This window comes from Vidua chalybeata, chromosome 7 (assembly GCF_026979565.1).
Source record: "Vidua chalybeata isolate OUT-0048 chromosome 7, bVidCha1 merged haplotype, whole genome shotgun sequence".
NCBI lineage: Eukaryota > Metazoa > Chordata > Aves > Passeriformes > Viduidae > Vidua > Vidua chalybeata.
Window position 1 is genome coordinate 872,454 of NC_071536.1, and position 18,022 is coordinate 890,475.

The window sequence follows — 18,022 nt, forward strand, 5'->3', positions numbered from 1 at the left end:
ATCCTGTACAGGGGTGGGCTCATTGAGTGAGCGTAGTCTCTGTTATGGGTGTGGTGGTGGGCGGGACTTCAGGACGGACACGCATTGTGGTGGGCGGGGTCCCCGCGGGCGGTCGGGTGGTGGCGGTGGCGCCGCCATGAGCGTGGCGCTGCGGAATGCGCAGCGCGCCTTGTCCGTACGCCGGGCCCCGCTTCGCCGCGCCGTGTGCGTCTTGCGCGCCGCCCTGGGCGCCTCCCGCTTCGACGTGGGGCTAGTCTGCGCCAGCAACGCGTTGATGCAGCGACTGAACGGCGTCTACCGACACTGCCCGGAGCCTACCGACGTCCTCTCTTTCCCGTTCCACCAAGTGGCGGCGGGGGAGCTGCCGCGGCCGTGTTGCCGCAGCGAGTACAATCTGGGGGACATTTTCCTGGGGGTGGAATACATCCATCAGCAGTGCCGCGAAACCGGGGAGGATTTTGACGATGTCCTGACGGTGAGCCCCGCTCGGTCCTGGCGGGTGGTGGGGCGGGCACGGGGCTCGGTCGGTAACACATGTTGTGCTCTCGCCCCCCGCGCAGGTGACGGCGGCCCACGGATTGTGTCACCTGCTCGGCTACCGGCACGACACGAAACCCGAGTGGGAGCAGGTGCGGGATGCGCTGGGGCCGGGGAGGGTGTGCGGTGTCCGCCATGGGGTGGACCGGAGGCCCCGGTGACGAGAACCGGGGTTCGCCCGGTGCTGACCGCCGCTGCTCCCGCAGATGTACCAGAAGGAAGCGCAAATCCTGGAGGAGCTGAACCGCATCACGGGCTCTCGCCTGCGGCCCCTCACAGCCGGCCTCTTCTGAGAGACTGGGAGGGGCTGGGGCTCCGCCGGCGCCGCCCCGGACGTGGCGTGGGGGATGGCGGTGCAGCGGCCCTGCGGCCGCTGTGCCCCGGCGCTGCCGCTTCTGCTGCTTGGCCTGGCCGTGCTCGCCCTCCCGCCGTCGCTCGCCGCCGCCTCCGAGCTGCCGCCCGCCGCCCTCCGCGCTGGCCACGCCGCCTCCTCGCTGCCCGCCGCCGCTGCCGCCTCGCGCACCAGGTGAGATGCGGCGGCCCCGCCGCGTCCGACCCAGGGCCGGTCCTGCCCCCCGGGATCTCCCCCCGTCGTGCGGTGTCCCCTTGCACAGGCGAACCGACGTGTCTCGGCCATCAGCTGGTAAAGGGCCTCCTTCGCCTGCTGGTTCTTTTTTGGGTCGTTTTTGGAAGGTGTCATCGCAGCTGTCCGAGGGCTTTCGCCTGTAGAATGTCCTGAGTTGTAACGGACCCCACAGGGATCAGCCAGCTCCTAGATGCATTCTTTTCCCGTACTTCTCCGGAGCATATCCTCCTGCCTTTGTGTCCAGCTTACAAGAGTTAGCCTTGGTTACATGCCCGTGGTTTCACCATTTTCACCACATACCCCATGTTACCCTCAGGATGAGCAAGACTCTTCACTCCTTGACCTGCTGCAAGAAAGGCTCCTGGCATGTGCTACCTCTCCAGGAGACCCTAGTGGCCCCTCCAGCCCCTGCAGCACACACTGTTCTGACTTCCCATACTTCTTCCCCTTCCGGGTACCACAAACTCAAAAAGAGGAACAGCTTTCTTCCCAACTGTTTCATCACAGGATTGTAGGGTAAAAATGAAAAACGTGTAATAGCCTCAATGTGCTCCCAGAAAAAAATGGTATTCCTTTGTTCTCCCCAGATACCTTTTGTACGATGTAAACCCCCCTGAAGGGTTCAATCTTCGCAGAGATGTCTACATTCGCATTGCTTCTCTTCTTAAGACCCTGCGGAAAAGCGAAAACTGGGTGTTGGTTCTGCCTCCCTGGGGACGTCTTTATCACTGGCAGAGCCCTGACATCCTCCAGATGCAGATCGCTTGGTCCGAGTTCTTTGATATCCCAAGCCTCAACAGGAACATCCCTGTCATTGAATACGAGCAGTTCCTTGCAGGTGGGGTGTAGGATCATGCAATCTACGATTAAATATTTGATATGGTTTCTTAACAGGTTTGTCCTTATAGGGGCTTTTATCCTTTTATGTAAAAAAAATCATACAGGTGGCAAGAGGAGGGATGGGAAGGAGTTTTGCTGAGCTACACAACCACTAGGATGGAATAACCCAATTACTTGGCAGCTTGTTTGATGTAGCACTGCTGTCCCCTTGACTTCAGGGACCCCCAGAGATAGACAATTAATTCCTGTGGTTAAATTCACCTATGGTATTTCTGTGTGATTTTGACCATAATGACAAGACCATAAGGAGAGAGGCAGCTTGTTGAAATACAGACAAGTCATCTTTTTCCTGGATGTGGTGGTTGGACAGTAAAAGTTATAAAACAGGTTCTCCCTGAACTTACTTCTTCATTATCGATATTGCACATACTTGAAATACCCCTTGCTTTTTGTGTCTAAAAGAAAGGTTTTCCATAAGAAAGTGAAGTTGGTTCCTTTAGGATTTAATGCCATGTTGAGCTAATCACCAAATGTTCAGTTGGTGAACACTGCACACTGACATGTTCAGCAAAGGAAATAAAGGCCACCAAATGTCACACCTCTGCAAAGAGCTCTGTTCCCTGCCTTCCAAGAAAATGCTTGTAGAGACCCTAAAATTTAGGGAAGAAGGGCTTGTACTGGACATTTTTCTTGGAGGCCCTCCTCCTGTGGTAGCTGCTTACAGCACTGAAAAGCTGTGTGGTTCCTAGTGTGTTTTACCCAGGTGACAGTGATTCTGTTACATTTGGCACATTAAATAGCACAGAGCTGGGTGGGATAGCAGGTGATCACATTGCCTGACCCTTTTAGCTTTTCTGGCTCTCACAGAACTTCCTTTCCTTTTTTATAGGGAAAACTAGGAAGAGAGAGTAGTGTAACATTAGCATTTCTAGCAGGTTTTTAACTGCAACTGATGCTTGTTCATACCTTTACAGTGTGGGTTTTAATGCTTACAAGTCCTTTGTTTTGCCTTCTGTTCAGAGTCAGGTGGGCCCTTTATTGAACAGGTTTATGTGCTACAAGGCTATGCAGAAGGATGGAAAGAAGGAACATGGGAAGAAAAAATAGATGAAAAAGCTTGCATTGATCAACTGATGTACTCCAAAGACAAAGATGGCTACTACAGGTAACATCATGCATTCCTTCTGCTCTTTTCATTTGTATTTAGAGAGATATTTGCCTGCTGTAGATATCTTGGTGCTTGGAGTTCACTTTGTTTTTAAAAAGCCTGTGAAAAGTAAAATGTTGTATTGGTATGAGAAGATCCGATTCTATAAAGTTGTTGCTACACAGAAGAGCAGCATAAAGGAGATGACTGGTTTATTTGTAACATATGTAGTTTTTTTAGGATGTTTTGTTCTATATATGGCATCAATTTAAAATACAAGCCTGTGAACCAATCCTTTGTGTTCCCTTTTAGGGGCTGGTTCTGGGGTTACAAGGAAACACGAGGCCTAAATGTCTCTTGTTTGTCTGTCCAAGGATCTGCCTCTGTTGTGGCTCCAATCCTTCTGAAGAACACTTCAGCACAGTGAGTTGCCTTGTATATAGCTATTTTTCCTGTATTATTGTTGTTCAACCCCATTGCTGGGTGGGAAGAACAGGGGGAATTTAAAGGCTTGTCCACTGTTGAGATACTTCATCACTGAATTATTGTACTCTGTTAAAATAATTACAAAAGGGATTTACAGTGTAAGAAACACTTAACTGTAAGTTTAGTTAAAGATTGCAGTGCTAAAACCTAAGAGCAAATAGGCTTGAGCTCCTTTATGTTCCCTCTCAGGCTGCTTTTGTGACTCATACCTCCAAGGTTTCATCAAATATCCCCTAGATCATGCAGTGGAAGAGATGCTGAACCAACAGCTGTTCCATATTCTACTCCACAGCACATGTAATTTTACATCTCTGGCTCATTCCCCCTCAGTAGTCTCCTCTGCAGTGGGAAGAGTCCAGGCTCCATTAGTTGTTCTCCACATGAAAGCCATTCCATGCCTTTGGTTGTCACCACTGCCAATCTCTGAACCTTATCGAACCAGTTCAGCAGGATCCTGCACACTGAGTGTGGGTAAACCTGTTACATTGCAGTACAAATTACATGTTCTGTCAAATGCTCTCTTCTTTTTCTGCTAATTCTTGAGACACATGTTCCTTATTTTCATCTCTGAGTGTTGCCTTGATGTTTGCATCAAACTGTCCTCATTCCTGACCATCAAGACCATTAGATGAAACCAGGTTTTGTTCTTTTTTTTTACTACGCTCACTCCTATGTTAGAATTCATCTGCCACTTCATTGGCCAGTGATCAGACTTCTCTAATTCTTCATAGTTGGCCTTAGCTGCTCTGAGGAATTTAAAATAGTTAAGCTATGTCACCTAATTTCATGCCCTTCTGTAGGTTGTTTAGGAATATGGTGAAGAGACCTTCCACTGTGACCTCCCTCTGCAATGAGAACCATAAATTTATCCCTGTCTCTAAACTTTTTTTTTTTTTTTTTTTTTAATCCATGCAAGAACCTTTCTGTGCCAAGTTTTCTTAAAAGCCTTTAATGAAGGCTGTCAGAAAATCTTGTTAGGTAATGTCAGTGAGATGTCCCTTAACTTCACGTGTGGCAGTGTCTTCAAACTACTATGATTGTTCAGAGCTGTGATCTCCCATATTGCCCTTCTGACTAGAAAACCAGTTGTGTGATCCTAGGACTGGGTTTTTACCCCTACAGTGTGGTCACTTCAAGGAAACTTCTCAATACATTTCAATTAGTCACCTCAATCACCTCCAATCATCCTGTTAGATGCATGCTGCTTCTTCACCAGCACAGTCTAGTTTGTTTCCAGGTGATTTAGGGCCTTCCGTGCAGGTGTCCAGCTGATGATCAGCAGTGATAATCCAAAGTTGACTGGTTATCTTCTTCCTCTCTTTTTAGTAGAAGGAGATGCAGATAATGACCTTGATCCCTTTTAGCAGAAGCATTTCTCTGTGCGTTTGCTTATCAGTGTGCTCACAAGCTAAATCTACATCTCTTATGCTCTGGAATACTTGAAGCTCTCAAAATCTCTTCTGCTTCTTAGAATTTTGATAGTGCAGTTATGTTTCCAGTACACAATGCTGAACTGTGTTTATTTATGAGAAGGGCAAGCTGCTGTCTGCTACCACACATTTTGGTAGTATCTCTGTGTTCTTTGATCTGTTGTTTTACTGTAGGACATTTTATTCTGCATGTGGAGAACACCTTCTCTGGGTTTGTTTTCATTATCTGCTTCCTCCCAGAGGCTGTTGTGTGCTCTGAGGCTGAGCATTATCACACAGGTCACTTCTCCCCTTTGGATCACTCTCCCTGTTAGAAATCTAATGTCTCCCATAGCAACTATTAAAAAGACTGTGAGGGGTGGTTAATGCTTATTAGTGTTTACCTTTCAGAGTCAGGACACCATTTATTAGGGAAGAGAGCAGGCACAGGGAGTGGCATGGTTCCCTTCTCTCCATAGCAGACTGTGGGTCACAATTTGCCTTGTAGAGAACTAGAATTTGCCTCATAGGAGCCTGTCCCTCATTCCCCACATTCCCTTAGCAAACAGACTGTAGTCTGTGCTTTATCCTAGCAAATGTGTAAAGAAACAACATAATGTAAATTCTATTCCTAAGGGAACTGCACTCAGTTTTACAATTTTCAATAGGTCAGTGATGTTAGACAGAGCTGAAAACCTTCTTCATGACCACTACGGAGGGAAAGATTATTGGAATGTGAGTATTTTACAGATAGCTTCTCTAGACTTTTTCCTTGGCTCTGCTAAAAATTCAGTAACCAACGTGTGCTTCAGTTTTGCCTTGGGTTTCTTGTCTTGAAAGTCACTTGTGCCTTCTGTTTCAGCAATGTGTTCTAACATGGTTTTCAGGCTGCTGTGGATTATTGTGACACAGAAATTTGCCCTGCTGTCTTGTGCCTAAAGGCCCAGTGCTGTAGGTCATGGTGATTAAAAGGACCTCCCCTATACAACACATCTACAGTCAGAAGGGAGCAGTTTCTTACCTAGTCAACCTCAAGATTAGTCTTTTCAAAGGAATTCCGTAAAGTGCTCATTATTGTCCCAAATCCCTCTCCATTGGCTTCAAAGGCAAAATTCCCATGAGTTTCAAGGCAAAGGTCTATGGTAAAATAATTCCTGTCATAAAAGTTTTAAGAAAATATCAAGGTTCAGACAGGAAAATGGAACATGATATCAAGTGCTTGATATAGTTAAAATTCCTAAGAAAAACTGACTGTCATGATACTACAAAACAAATTACACAAATTACCTCAGTCTTGTAAATACCTAGCTGTTCAGTTGAGATATGGCATGTTTTCAGAAGTGGACCAAACAGTAGTTTGCTACCATGAATTATTCATTAAGAGTAACCTCCTAAAGAAAGAAATGCAACCCAGGTACCATATTTGAGTATGACTTGTCCTGTAAAAGCAGACATGAAATCCACATGGTTCCATAACACACATTTCTTAGCAGTGGCACTTTAAACATTGCCCAGTGGTTTTGCCTAATGTCCAAACAAAAATTTACTTACTGCAGCTTGGACCCAGGGCTTCTTCTCTTTTTTCCATGCTTCTCTGAGAAGCATCTCTCCCTTCTCTGTTTCTTTGCAGACAAAAAGGGAAAACTTCATTCTTTTGCCTATTAATAAAAAGGCTGCTTGTGACTGTGTGCAGTGGGAACTGCATCACAGAATCTTAGAGATTCTTATTCACAGGTTAAGGGAATAATTCCTTTTTCATAATTTTCCCGCTGAATTTCATAGGCATGTCCGTGGCTAGATGTGTAATATTTTTAAAGCAGGTTTTATTCTTACAGGTGTTTTGCACACTAAAGTGTTTGCCCAGCTTTTGTTTACGGAAGTGAGGTATATTGCTGGGATATTTAATTTGGTGTATCATGTGTTCTGCTGTGTAAATAACTGCAGTGTCCTCCCTATACCTGTGTATTGCAGGGGCAAGTGAGTATACTGGTTATAAATGTGGTGATAATTAGAAATAAACTATTAAGGCTTGGATAAAATCGTTGCTTAGAGTACTGCATAGATGTACCAGAAGTAACTGCATCCTGGAAGTGCTGTGTGTGTGAAACTGTGTCCACCTACTCATTTTTAACTCTCCTTTTTCTGACTCAGTGTCTGCTCTTAACTCTGACAGACCCGTCGGAGCATGGTGTTTGCTAAACACCTCCGCGTGGTGGGAGACAAGTTTAGGAAGAAATACCTTCAATCCACGGATGAGGCAGACAGGACTCAGTACAAGGAGGACTGGACACAGATGAAGGTAAAATCCTTAACAGTCTGTTCCCCATAACAAATATTTTATTTGTGTATTCCTGGCAATGTGCTGTAGGGCATGTTGGAAGGTACACATGAGTGACACTCTTCTAATCACATCGAGGTAGACGCACATGTACCTCATGCACCTTCTTCTCCCTGTGTGACACAAGCTAACAGAGTCTGTAGAGGTGTGCCTGACTGGTTCTGAGGGCCAGATCTTTGTTGTCCTCATTTCAGTAAAGGAAACTTGAATTTCTTCCTGTTTTCAGCACTAGGTGTGGGTGTAAAGTTCAGCTGCCACCTGCCAGTTGAGGATTTATTTGGTCAAGGAGAGGAATTTTTGCTTACAAAGATTTGGCACTCCAGTTTCTCTTGCATGATGGTGGCCACCCAAGATCTAAATGTTGCAACAAGGGTTCCAAGCTACTTCCCGTCCATACTTAAAAATTTCTGTCTGCAGCTAGACAGATTCTGTGCCTTATCCAGAGATGATGCATTCTGGCTTTTCAGTGTGAACAGTGATGCTCTCAATTTCTGAAGTTTCGATCTTTCTCTCATAGGTTAAGACAGGCACAGCTCTAGGTGGCCCATACCTTGGGGTTCATCTCAGAAGGAGAGACTTCATTTGGGGTCACAGAGAAGACGTGCCTTCCCTGCAAGGAGCAGTAAAGAAAATCCACAGCCTCTTGGAGACACTTAAACTTGAAAAAGTTTTTGTAGCCACTGATGCTGTTGAGGAAGGTAGGCAGATCACAGTCACTTCAGGATTGGTAACTTCTGAGGAGTGCAGCAATTACTACTGGCTCCTCTCCCTGCCTGCAATGCTGTGAATTTCAGCAACTGAATTGTAAAATTTGTTGGTAGATTTTGGTGTCACTTGCTCTGTAACTGTTCACCCAGGGTTTCCTTAAACACATTGTGTGACAGCAGCAAGTTGCTGTTCATAAATGTAGAGATTAATTCATATCCTTAATTTTTTAAGAGATTGAACTGCTCAAGAAACTGCTGCCTGAGATGGTGAGGTTTGAACCCTCTCTGGAGGAGCTGGAACTGTATAAGGACGGGGGCTTGGCTGTGATTGACCAGTGGATTTGTGCACATGCAAGGTAGCAAACCTGACTTCTATTCAGCCAAAGCTCGTTATTCAGCACTGTCACAAAACTGAACATGATTTTTGGCCCAAGCTTGTTTACAAATAGTGTAAGACATTATATAATCAATTATATAATTGAGGTGTGTATAATGGGTATATTGTGTGTGTATATATGATAATTTTATTATCATATCATTTCACTGAACAGTGAAGTTCATTGGACTGAAATCTAATTATTTGCATTTTAAAAACTTGCCCTCCCTCACAAACCCTTTTTGATTTTTCTCCATAGGTATTTTATAGGCACCTCAGTTTCAACATTTTCCTTCCGAATCCATGAGGAAAGGGAGATCTTGGGATTTGATCCAAAAACAACTTACAACCGATTTTGTGGTGAAACAGAGAAAAACTGTGAGCAGCCAGCTCATTGGAAAATTGTATATTAAACACAGAGAAACACAAAGGTTTTGATACTGTTAGAGTTCAAAATAATAAGAAAAATAATGGGGAATGACCTTGGAAGTATGACCCAGTCCTATACTCTCAGTTCCCGCTCCCCTTCCAGTGTGGGTATGACATGGGGTAGCTGTACTGCTCAGTATCTCTGGACCTCACAGCATTTCTATGTGTCTGGTGCACCTGGGTTCCCAGTATGTCCTGCTCCTGCTGCCTTGTGGGCCCACATGCACCGCACCAGATGGGTTGCTACAGACCACAGGCGCCTCTTGGCTGCAGAGCTGTGATGGGAAGCGGCAAAGCAATGCCCAGGATGCGGCAGTTCAACCCAGCCTCGCCTGCTGGAGCATTTCATACCTGTATGTGGTTCTCTCAGTGGATTTGTTGTCTGGGCTGCAGACTGGGGGTCCTGACCATGTCACCAGGAACGCTCACCCTAGGAGCACTAATCTCTACCCAGGGAGGAACCAAGCTGCCACTGAAATAAAAGCATGGAGGGAGCTGCTCCCACTCCAAGGGCCTGCAAGGCCCATCCTTTGGGGACTCATCTTTCATGTGAAGACACATTGCCGAGCAGAGAAAGAGGTTGGTACCTGGTGGAGCAGGGCCAAGATTCCATTTTCTGAGCTCCCTCCTCTGCCTGCCACAGCACTGCCTGGGGGAGGGTGGGTGTGTTCAGCACTGCTGCTGGAAGTGGGGCAGTGTTGGTGGCCCTCTCAAGAGGGTCCTGATTGCTTCAGGGCCTTGCTTTTCCACTGGTTTGTGTCCACAAAGGAAAGACACAACAGAAGGCAGAACCATCACCACAGCCCTGTACTCAAAAGTCCATCAGCCTTCCCCGCAGTGAAGGTGGGTAAACCCTTCAACTACTCTGCAAAACTCGGCACCACTGCAGATCTACAGGAGAGCAGCAGTTTATCCACAGGGGGCTTCTGACACACGTTGCCCATTATGTGTCTGGAGGAATCCAAGTGCTTATTTTGTGTCTCTACAAGTGTGGCCAAAGAAACATACACAGAGCAATAACAAATTCTCACACTGTGAGAATAGAAACAAACATTTAATAACATTATTTCTTAGACAACTGTTGCGGATAAAATCCAATGCAAATAAAAAATCTAGATATAAAAAATCAAGATGGTGATGCACACTGATACAGTGTTTCTGCTTTTGAGCTCAGTAGGTGTTTTTTTCTTTCCTCCCCTTCTTGTGTGAGCTCCCTTTAATTACATTATGTTTGTGTCTTTGTCATCTAATTTTAGCTAAAGAATACTAATGGTGTCAGTCATCCAGTGCCCAGGCTTCATCTCATAAGTCAGCCCTGCTGCTCAGGCCTCAGCACATCAGGGTGCAACCCCTGGTGCTGGTGTTACCAATTGCTGCAAAGTTTCAGGCGAGAGTTAAAAGTGTTCCCTTGCTGTTGGCTGGTGTCCAACAGTTCCCCTTCATCACTATTAAGAGTTACTTTCTGGTGGCTCAGGTTAGCCTAAGCTTCTAACACTCTCTGGACTCATGGGATTGAGGATTCCAGCATGCACCACACAGTTTATTTCCGGGAAATCCCTTGAGCCCAAAATCAGAGTCCAAAGCAAAAATCTCTGGGAACTGAAGGCAACAGGGTGTTTATTGAGAATTTTGAAGTATTTGATGTGTCCTAAATGTTAGGTTTGAATGAATGCCAATTGTCCAGGAGTGTGTGTTTGTATTGCTGGTTTAGGGATGGCCAGGTCTGGATTTGGATTTGTAGGCACCCAGAGTTCCTTGTGCCAGGTTTAGGTTTTGAATTTGTGGGAATTGCCGAAGAAGGAAATGGAAATGCACAGTTCTGTTCTTGGAGAAACTATCAGGATGGGCAAAAGAGGGTGTGGAACTGCTGGGAGCTCCTGGAGTGAGGGGAAGGATCCAAGGATGGGAAGCAAAAGCTGTGGAACAAAGCCAAAAATTGTACGGGGCAGCAGGGCCACCACAGGGGAAAGAGGGAAAGAATCCCTGCTCCAGGAATCCAGCAGGGGCCAGGGGACAATCATTTTCCATCCACTGGCTCTTGGTAGAATCCTAACGATGAAGGTCAAAGAAAATTATTCGTTTGTTATTAGCTTTGGAATGAAAGGTGCTCTTCCAGAGGGGAATATTCACCTGCTAAAATTCTGTTAGATAAAGGAAGAGAGGGAGGAAGTAGCTGGGAAATTGAAGCGATACGCGGAATAAATAAATAGACTCCACAACCTGGGGTAGTTATGAAGTGGGTATGTATGTCAGCGCCCGGCACAAGTGAGATAGCTCTCCAAAACTTGTGCCCCGAGCCTCAGTCTGACCCACACCTTTATTCCCAAAGATGTTCCATATGCAATACATTGCACAACTTTCTCATGCATATTCAATCCCTGGCCCCGCCTGTCCTCGCCTCTCATGTTAAGTAAGTCCACGCCCTTCTGGGCACGCGTGGTTTGCTGTGGTGGTCGCACGGGGGTCTCTCGGTGGTCCTGAGGCTGAAGATTTTGGTCTTCCTCATGATTGAACTTTTGAACTTTTCCTCTCTGCGCGTGCGCTTTTGGTCCTTTGGTGCTTATCTGAGTACATCTGTCAGTCTTGATAGGCTTGGAGACAGAGGAGCTTCTTTATCTGGATTCTTTGCCTCTTCTGGTATTGTTCTTTATGCAAGAAGCTTCAGAAATTTGCATTTTCCTATGCCCTTTGTACCAGGCAGAGGTTTCTTAAGTAAAAGGTTAAAATTCAACACATAACTCTACAAGCTAAATTATAAATGCTTAATTCATTTTGTTAACTTAACTCTAAAAATTTCTGTTTCAGAATGAACAGGTGGATTTTTGGTGGATGCAGGGAAAAACATGGGAAGGAGCTTTTAAGTAAAATACACCTCATGGGTACAATCAGGAAAAGCCAAAACTGTCATTTTTTTCCACGCTCTGAAATTCCAGAGGAGTAAACAGTGGTTAGCACATCTATTTCTATGTTCTATGTGTGCCCAGTGCTTTGTTGGGAAGAGATAATATTAGGAAATTTAACAAATCCAGGGATGTAATTCCTGATAGTAAAGCCCTACAGGCCCAGGTTTGCATATTCTTCCAGCACCCAAATGCAACAGAGGGAATCCTGGAGGAAGTGGAACATGCTGTCATTCCACTGGTGGAATTCCTGGGACATTGAAAGCAGCAGAAGCAGTAAGAACAGAGTTGGAACCAGACTCCACCTGGGTAAGGCAGACACCAAATCCTTTGGAATTAGAACTGGGCAGGGGTGAGAAGAATTAATTACTAAATTTGTACCCCCATGGATTCCTGAGCAGGATCCCAGCAGGGAAGACTGGAGGGATACTCCACAAGAAAGTCCAAATTGGGGGCTGTTCCCAGATGGGAGCAGTGAGCCTTGGAATTGCCTGAAGGGAAGAAAGAGGCATCCTTTCAGCACAAGGATCAGCTGCTGAACTTGGTGATGTTATCAGACGATTCCTCAGGAGTGTTTAGTTCCCAAGCCAAGTCAATTTCCTGCCTTGTGAAGCTCTGAAATCTCAAAAGAACCCAACTGACGTAGGGAATGGACTGGCAGATAAAACTGCTGGGGAATGGTAGGGAAAAGAATCCTAACAGAGGGCCTCCATTTGTACAGGAATGGTGCAAAAATTGTCCAAAAGAACAGGAGTCAAATGGGATTTACAGATTCCTTAGAGAACACAATCCAGTGGGAAAGCTGAGAGAAGGAAACAAAAGCCTGCAAATGAGCCCAGTCTGCCAAAAACCTCAAATGGCCACATCCTGGCATTGCTGAGGAATTCAACCAAGCCTATGGAATCCTTAATAGGAGACCATATCCAACTGTGACTCTTCCTGGAGAAAGCCATGGGATAGGTTATCCCAGTTTCAGAGAATATGTAATTTCCTTGGGAAAAACACTTTGATCATTGCATAACTTTATTGTTTGAGCCTCAGCAGTCACCTGGGATATCCAAGTCCATTCTTCCCAGCAGGGAGACTGGGAGTATGTCCAGACATGGAGAATTTCTGGGAGAGCCCTGAAGAAGAAAGAAGGCTTCAGCTTTGTAGGTCTGTTATAACCCATCCTGTCTGCCAATCCTGTTTGATCCCAGTGGATTTGTCCTCTTGGATTCAACTTCAGCAACACTAACTGCTTGGAATTAAGCAGCCTTTGGGACTTCTTTCCCATCTGTCTTGCTTTGAAAAGACAGGTGTCTGCTAAGGAAGGCAGGAGAATCCCCTGAAATGGAAAATGTAAACCCCCCTCCCTCTGAATTGTTATAATTTTGAAATTAAGGGGCTCTCAGGCAAAGATATGGGAGTAGGAATAACAGTTCTTTATTAGGGAAGAAAATAAAATAAAAAATGCAGTAATACAAAACAACATTGACAGAGTCAGAATATGACCTGACATCCTGTTGGTCAGGGTGGTGGTAGCAGTCCAATCGAAATGGTGGCTGTAGTTTTCCTGGAGTGACAGATGTGGTTCTGTTGAAGCTGTGGTCCTCTAAGAAGGGTGTTGTTTTCCTCTGAAGATCCAGCGGTGGTGTAAATGGGCCTGGTCTTCCTCTGGGAATCCAGTGGGAAAAGTCCAACTGTGGTGTTCCAAATTTCAGATTATATCCAGGAAGCAATGCTTGGCTCCTCTCTCTGGGCAGAGCATCTCACCATGGGATGATGTAATTTTATCAGTCATGCAGTGACACTCAATGGCCCATTATCAGGAGATATCTCTTGGAGGGAGGATTGGTTGTGGAAGAGATAAAGAAAACTGCCCAATTAACAGAAGATAAGTGCCCCACCTCTAACAGACGGTGATAGAATATACACCCCCAGCTGCATCCTCCAGCCTAAGACACCATGGAACCTCTCCATCCTGCCCTTCAATTCTGTTGCACACAGAGGGAAAACCCAGAACTCCATTATTTCCCCTCTCCCCTTCACTTTGTCTCCTCTTTTCCTGTGAGTTTTTTAGATGGGAATTAGGCAGAGCCCCCTGGAAGCTCAGTTTGAGGTGGGATTAGAGCAGTGCTGGAACCACCATGGATTCTCCCAAGGGGAGCTGCATCTTGGGATGGGCTGGGATTTTAGGATGTTCTGGGTTTTTTTTTCTGTTTGCCTTTTGGGCCACCTCAGAGAAAGAGCTGGAGATCAAACCAACTGAAAGGGATCCCCAAATTCCTTTCCAGATTTCTAGACCTTCAGAGAAGGCACAAACCCATGTGGAGCTGAGAAAAGTAGGAATAATTGAGACTCAGGACTCTGGACTTGATTCTTTTAATGTGTTTGGAGGTGCAAGAAATGCCAAATCCCAAAGGAATTCTGTGTCTGTAACACCAAGTGCAACTTCTTTAAAGCCAAGTCCCACTAGAGTGGGATTTTCCCAAGGATAAATCCAGATGGGACATGGAAAAGCCTCAGTGAGGATTTCCAGCCTTGACTCCACAGCTTTTGGAAAAGCTTAGTAGCCAAACAATATCAAATTTCTACCAGATTTGTATCAAATTTGGTGCTTACATCTGGGACTACTCAGTTCCCTAGGTGGGAAAGTCCTTGAAGTAGCCAAGCTGAGGCATTCTTGAGAATTCAAAGTGTTGCATCCTTATGATTCTTAATACAATATTTAAATAGTTACTATGGAGTTGAGACAGGATCAAGTGGATTTGTTAGAGTGGCAGAAATGTTTTTTTCACCTGGAAATGTGTTGGGATAGCCAGCACTTATATCAGAATGAACTGGTCTTCCTTCTTTTCCCTTTTTTTCTTTCTAGATTGTGGATCACTGGGGAGAATATTTGGGATAAAGAAATGAAAGGCACGAGGGAAGCTCCACATTCCCAAGGGAATGCTTTAGGTACCACATGCAGCTTCTGAACCACGTGGATAATCCCGGCTCCCACAGAAACCTTCCAAAGCTGGAAGGGACAGGGAAGAAAATTCCAGGGGCAGTGGGAAGTGCTTTCTCCCAGGTCTGGATGGCATTGAGGTCAGAAATGAATTCTAAATATTCTTTGTGCCTCTCCTCTTGCCAGCCCAGGACTAAGTTGGTGTTCCCTGAGTGGCTGCAGTTCCCTGCGTTTGGAGGGACTAGGTCTGTGCTGGAGAGTGGGAGAAAGGTGCCTGCTGGTTGCTGTTTCCTTGGTGGGCAGAGAACTCTGATCTTGGCCAGATTGACTGATAAGTATTGAATCAATCCTGCCTCCTTTTGAATGAGTTGTTGTAATGAGTCATCACAGGGACCACTTTTAGCTGGCTTTAGTTCAGTTTCTTTTTCACGGGTTTCTGGTTGTTTTGATCCTGACATCACCAAACCCTTAAGTTTGCTAAATTAACCCTGAAAAGGTTCAACAAACCAGTGCTGAGGCAATTGGTGACTGGATAGCTGGGATCTTATGGCCCTTTGGGGCCACATTGGGTTCACCCCCTGATTTTGGTGCCTAGGGAAAATCCAAGTTAAGACTGATCAAAATAGGAAGCAGTTCTCTCATCAAAGACAGCTTTCCAAACTTTTGTTCAGGATCTAAAAAAGATGGGAATGCCCTTGGCAGAAAAGTGCCTGTGAGGCAAAGCAGGCTTAAAATGCCTGTGAGAACGAAGTCCAGGAGAAATGGCTGCCGGCTCCTTGGCATCCTGGGCTTGGCGGGCAGGTTTTGTACTGGACTGCAAGGCAGTTTTTCTGCCTCTGTGGGGGATGGCACCCCACTGGAAAGGGGAGGGGAAAAAAATTCACCTCCTTCCCTGGCACAGCCCTGGAGCAGGAGCAGCTTGCCCTTATCCCAGAGTTATCCTGCTCCTAACCAGGATCCCTCTGGTACCCTGTGTTTTCCAAGCTCCCTGCACTGATGGATCTAAACAAGGAAAACAATCCCTGCTCCTTCTCTTCTCCATCCTCAATGTTCCCAGGTCCTGCATAACCCTGACTATTCCCTGTCTGACTCCTCATCTCCATCCTACCTTCTCCTGTTCACATCTGGGCTTGAGATGTGTTTAGCAGCAAATCCACTCCTTTAAAGGAAGCCAAATGCAAAGAGCATCCAGCTGCACAGAAGTCTTTATGAAAGGAATGCAAACATGCAAAGAAGGGTTCTGTCTTCCTGCATTTCCTGTCGTTTTTCTCTTTCCAGTTTTCTGGACAGAGAGAGCTTTCTCTCTGTGCCTTCCTGTGATCCAGGTGTGTCCCTTCCTTTGTCCAGATCCAGTGCCAAAGGATTGAACAACTGATGATAGGGGTCTGGGATGAGACTGGTTCTGCTAAAACTGGGGAAACAACGCTAGAAGAAAAATGAGCTTCCTTTTAATGCCTGGAATAAAAACGCTGGGAAAGAGCACATTTCTATTTAATTTGGTGCCACCTCTCCTTTTCTATGGCTAAAACTCCATGGTGAGCCATCCAAGCTGAAAGATGAAGTGCAGGAGTCTTTGATTCCACAGTGGACTTAACTTCCCATTTCTCCTCTCTTTCAGGACAGGAAGAACCACTGAACTTGTCCCATCCTTGCCAAGAGCTTTGGTGTTTGAGCAGCCAAACCCAACCTGGTTCTGCCCATGGTGTGGGTAAGTCACAGCTTCCTCTTCTCCTCTCTGCTGTGATGAACTGTGTAAGAAATGCCATTTCCACCAACCTGGTCTGGAAGGACCAGGGGAGAAGGGAAGAGGAAATGTGGTGCCCGAGCTGTGTCCCATCAGGTTGTGTTTCCTTCCCTCTGAGGACAGAGAGTCTCTGGGCTGAGGTGAGATTGCTGGGAGTGCTTAAGTGAGCAATCCAGGGAACAGAAAGCTTGGAACTGCAGCTGCTGCTATAACCAGTGCCTTAGGTCTACTTAGGTTGCCAAGATCAGGTCCTACAGTCCCAGAGTGATGTGGAGGGAAAAGGAACTCATGTAATTCTTAGCAAAGCTTCTGTTCTTCCTTGTGCAGTCTTTAAATTCTGCACTCTGATTGACTGACTGGTATCTTTCTGACAGGACTTGTCAGAGATTCAGATGGAGGAGTTGAATTTGGGTCCGTTCACTACAAAATCTTGCCAAGCCTGAAGGCCTGGAGTGATGACTGGTCTCAACAAAGGTTCTTTATTAATCCTCTGTCAGATTTCAGTCCGCGCTGGGCAGGAAAGGCAAGGGTTTGATCGGGAATTCTGCAAGCAGGACCTCTGTGACCCTTGGCTTCCTGTGTGTGTGTCAGTGAGCCAAAATCAGGAGCAAAGGTTGGTTTGGTTTTAAGAACTTCAAGTAACTTTAAAACAAAATAAATCAAAATTTTCTTCTTTTTTAATTTTTATTTCAGATGCTGGAACTGCCTTTCTGGATGTGTGCTGAGCTCTCGCTGCTGTGGACTGTGCAGCCTTAATTGCTGCAGGGTTCTATTCTTCTCACAGGGGAATTTGAAGTCTTTATTAATTAGAGCGCAGAGTTGTTTTCTAAAACCTTTCAGTTTTTTCTGCCTTTTAATGGCAGATCTTCTCTTTCTGCCTCTGAATTTACAGTGATTCTCAGATGGCATTTACTGGCCCAAATTCCTTGCAGCTCCTGGGGCAGAGAGAAGCTTTTCCTGTTGCGGAGGTTCCGTGGGAAAATGATACTGTGTGTCCCACCTCCTTCATACATTGAACTGCTCTTTATATCTTAGAGCGTACATTTAGTTGATCCTTTTTCAACAGAATGTGGCAGGCTGAACTCACCTGAATTACTAAACTCTGCTTTAGATAGTTGAGGGGTTTTTTAAAGGAAAAAAAAAAAAAGTAACAGGCTTCTCATCTGTGGGCTTTATTGGTATTGCTCCTTAACTGAGCCACGCCTTTAAGGAATGACATGGGCCCCTTCTTGAAACAATGTTTCTAGAAACGTGTAACAGTGTTTCTAGTCACACTATTAAACAATTCCTGACTGTGTAGACCAAGATAAGAAGTGAATATAAACGTTTAGAAGCACAAAAAACGGCTTTTGCTTGATTCACAATGAATCATGCAGAGTCCTTTGTCTTCTCTCCTCAGTGTAACACCCCCTACAGCTGTTGTGTTTCGTGAGGTATCCAATCTCTTTTAAAGTACTATTTTCTAAATAAATTTAAGATTATTAAAGGAAACATTCCATGTCTTAGTTTTCACAGCTTACATTTTAAAATGACACATCTTTGTGTTTGTAATGTCTTTTCTTGCGGTATTTGAGTAAAGTCCTAAGTGAAT

General features: G+C 45.5%; 2 protein-coding genes across 3 annotated transcripts; both read left to right on the top strand.

The window, feature by feature from the left end:
- Nucleotides 1-74: 74 nt before the first annotated feature.
- On the top strand, nucleotides 75-1,788 carry YBEY (ybeY metalloendoribonuclease). Of its 2 annotated transcripts, XM_053947658.1 has the most exons (3): nucleotides 79-475; nucleotides 561-629; nucleotides 744-830. In XM_053947658.1, the coding sequence occupies exons 1-3, from the start codon at nucleotides 137-139 to the stop codon at nucleotides 828-830; spliced, it is 495 nt and encodes a 164-aa protein (XP_053803633.1). In that variant the 5' UTR covers nucleotides 79-136. The 2 variants fall into 2 exon arrangements, with proteins under 2 accessions (XP_053803634.1, XP_053803633.1); XM_053947659.1 differs by lacking the exons at nucleotides 561-629; nucleotides 744-830 and adding an exon at nucleotides 1,711-1,788 and having other exon boundaries at nucleotides 75-475.
- POFUT2 (protein O-fucosyltransferase 2) lies at nucleotides 885-9,985 on the top strand. Its single transcript, XM_053947657.1, has 9 exons — nucleotides 885-1,063; nucleotides 1,711-1,961; nucleotides 2,984-3,128; nucleotides 3,423-3,533; nucleotides 5,674-5,740; nucleotides 7,179-7,304; nucleotides 7,861-8,041; nucleotides 8,283-8,406; nucleotides 8,686-9,985. Exons 1-9 carry the CDS (start codon nucleotides 885-887, stop codon nucleotides 8,837-8,839), a joined length of 1,338 nt encoding a protein of 445 aa, XP_053803632.1. The 3' UTR covers nucleotides 8,840-9,985.
- The last annotated feature ends 8,037 nt before the right edge of the window (nucleotides 9,986-18,022 follow it).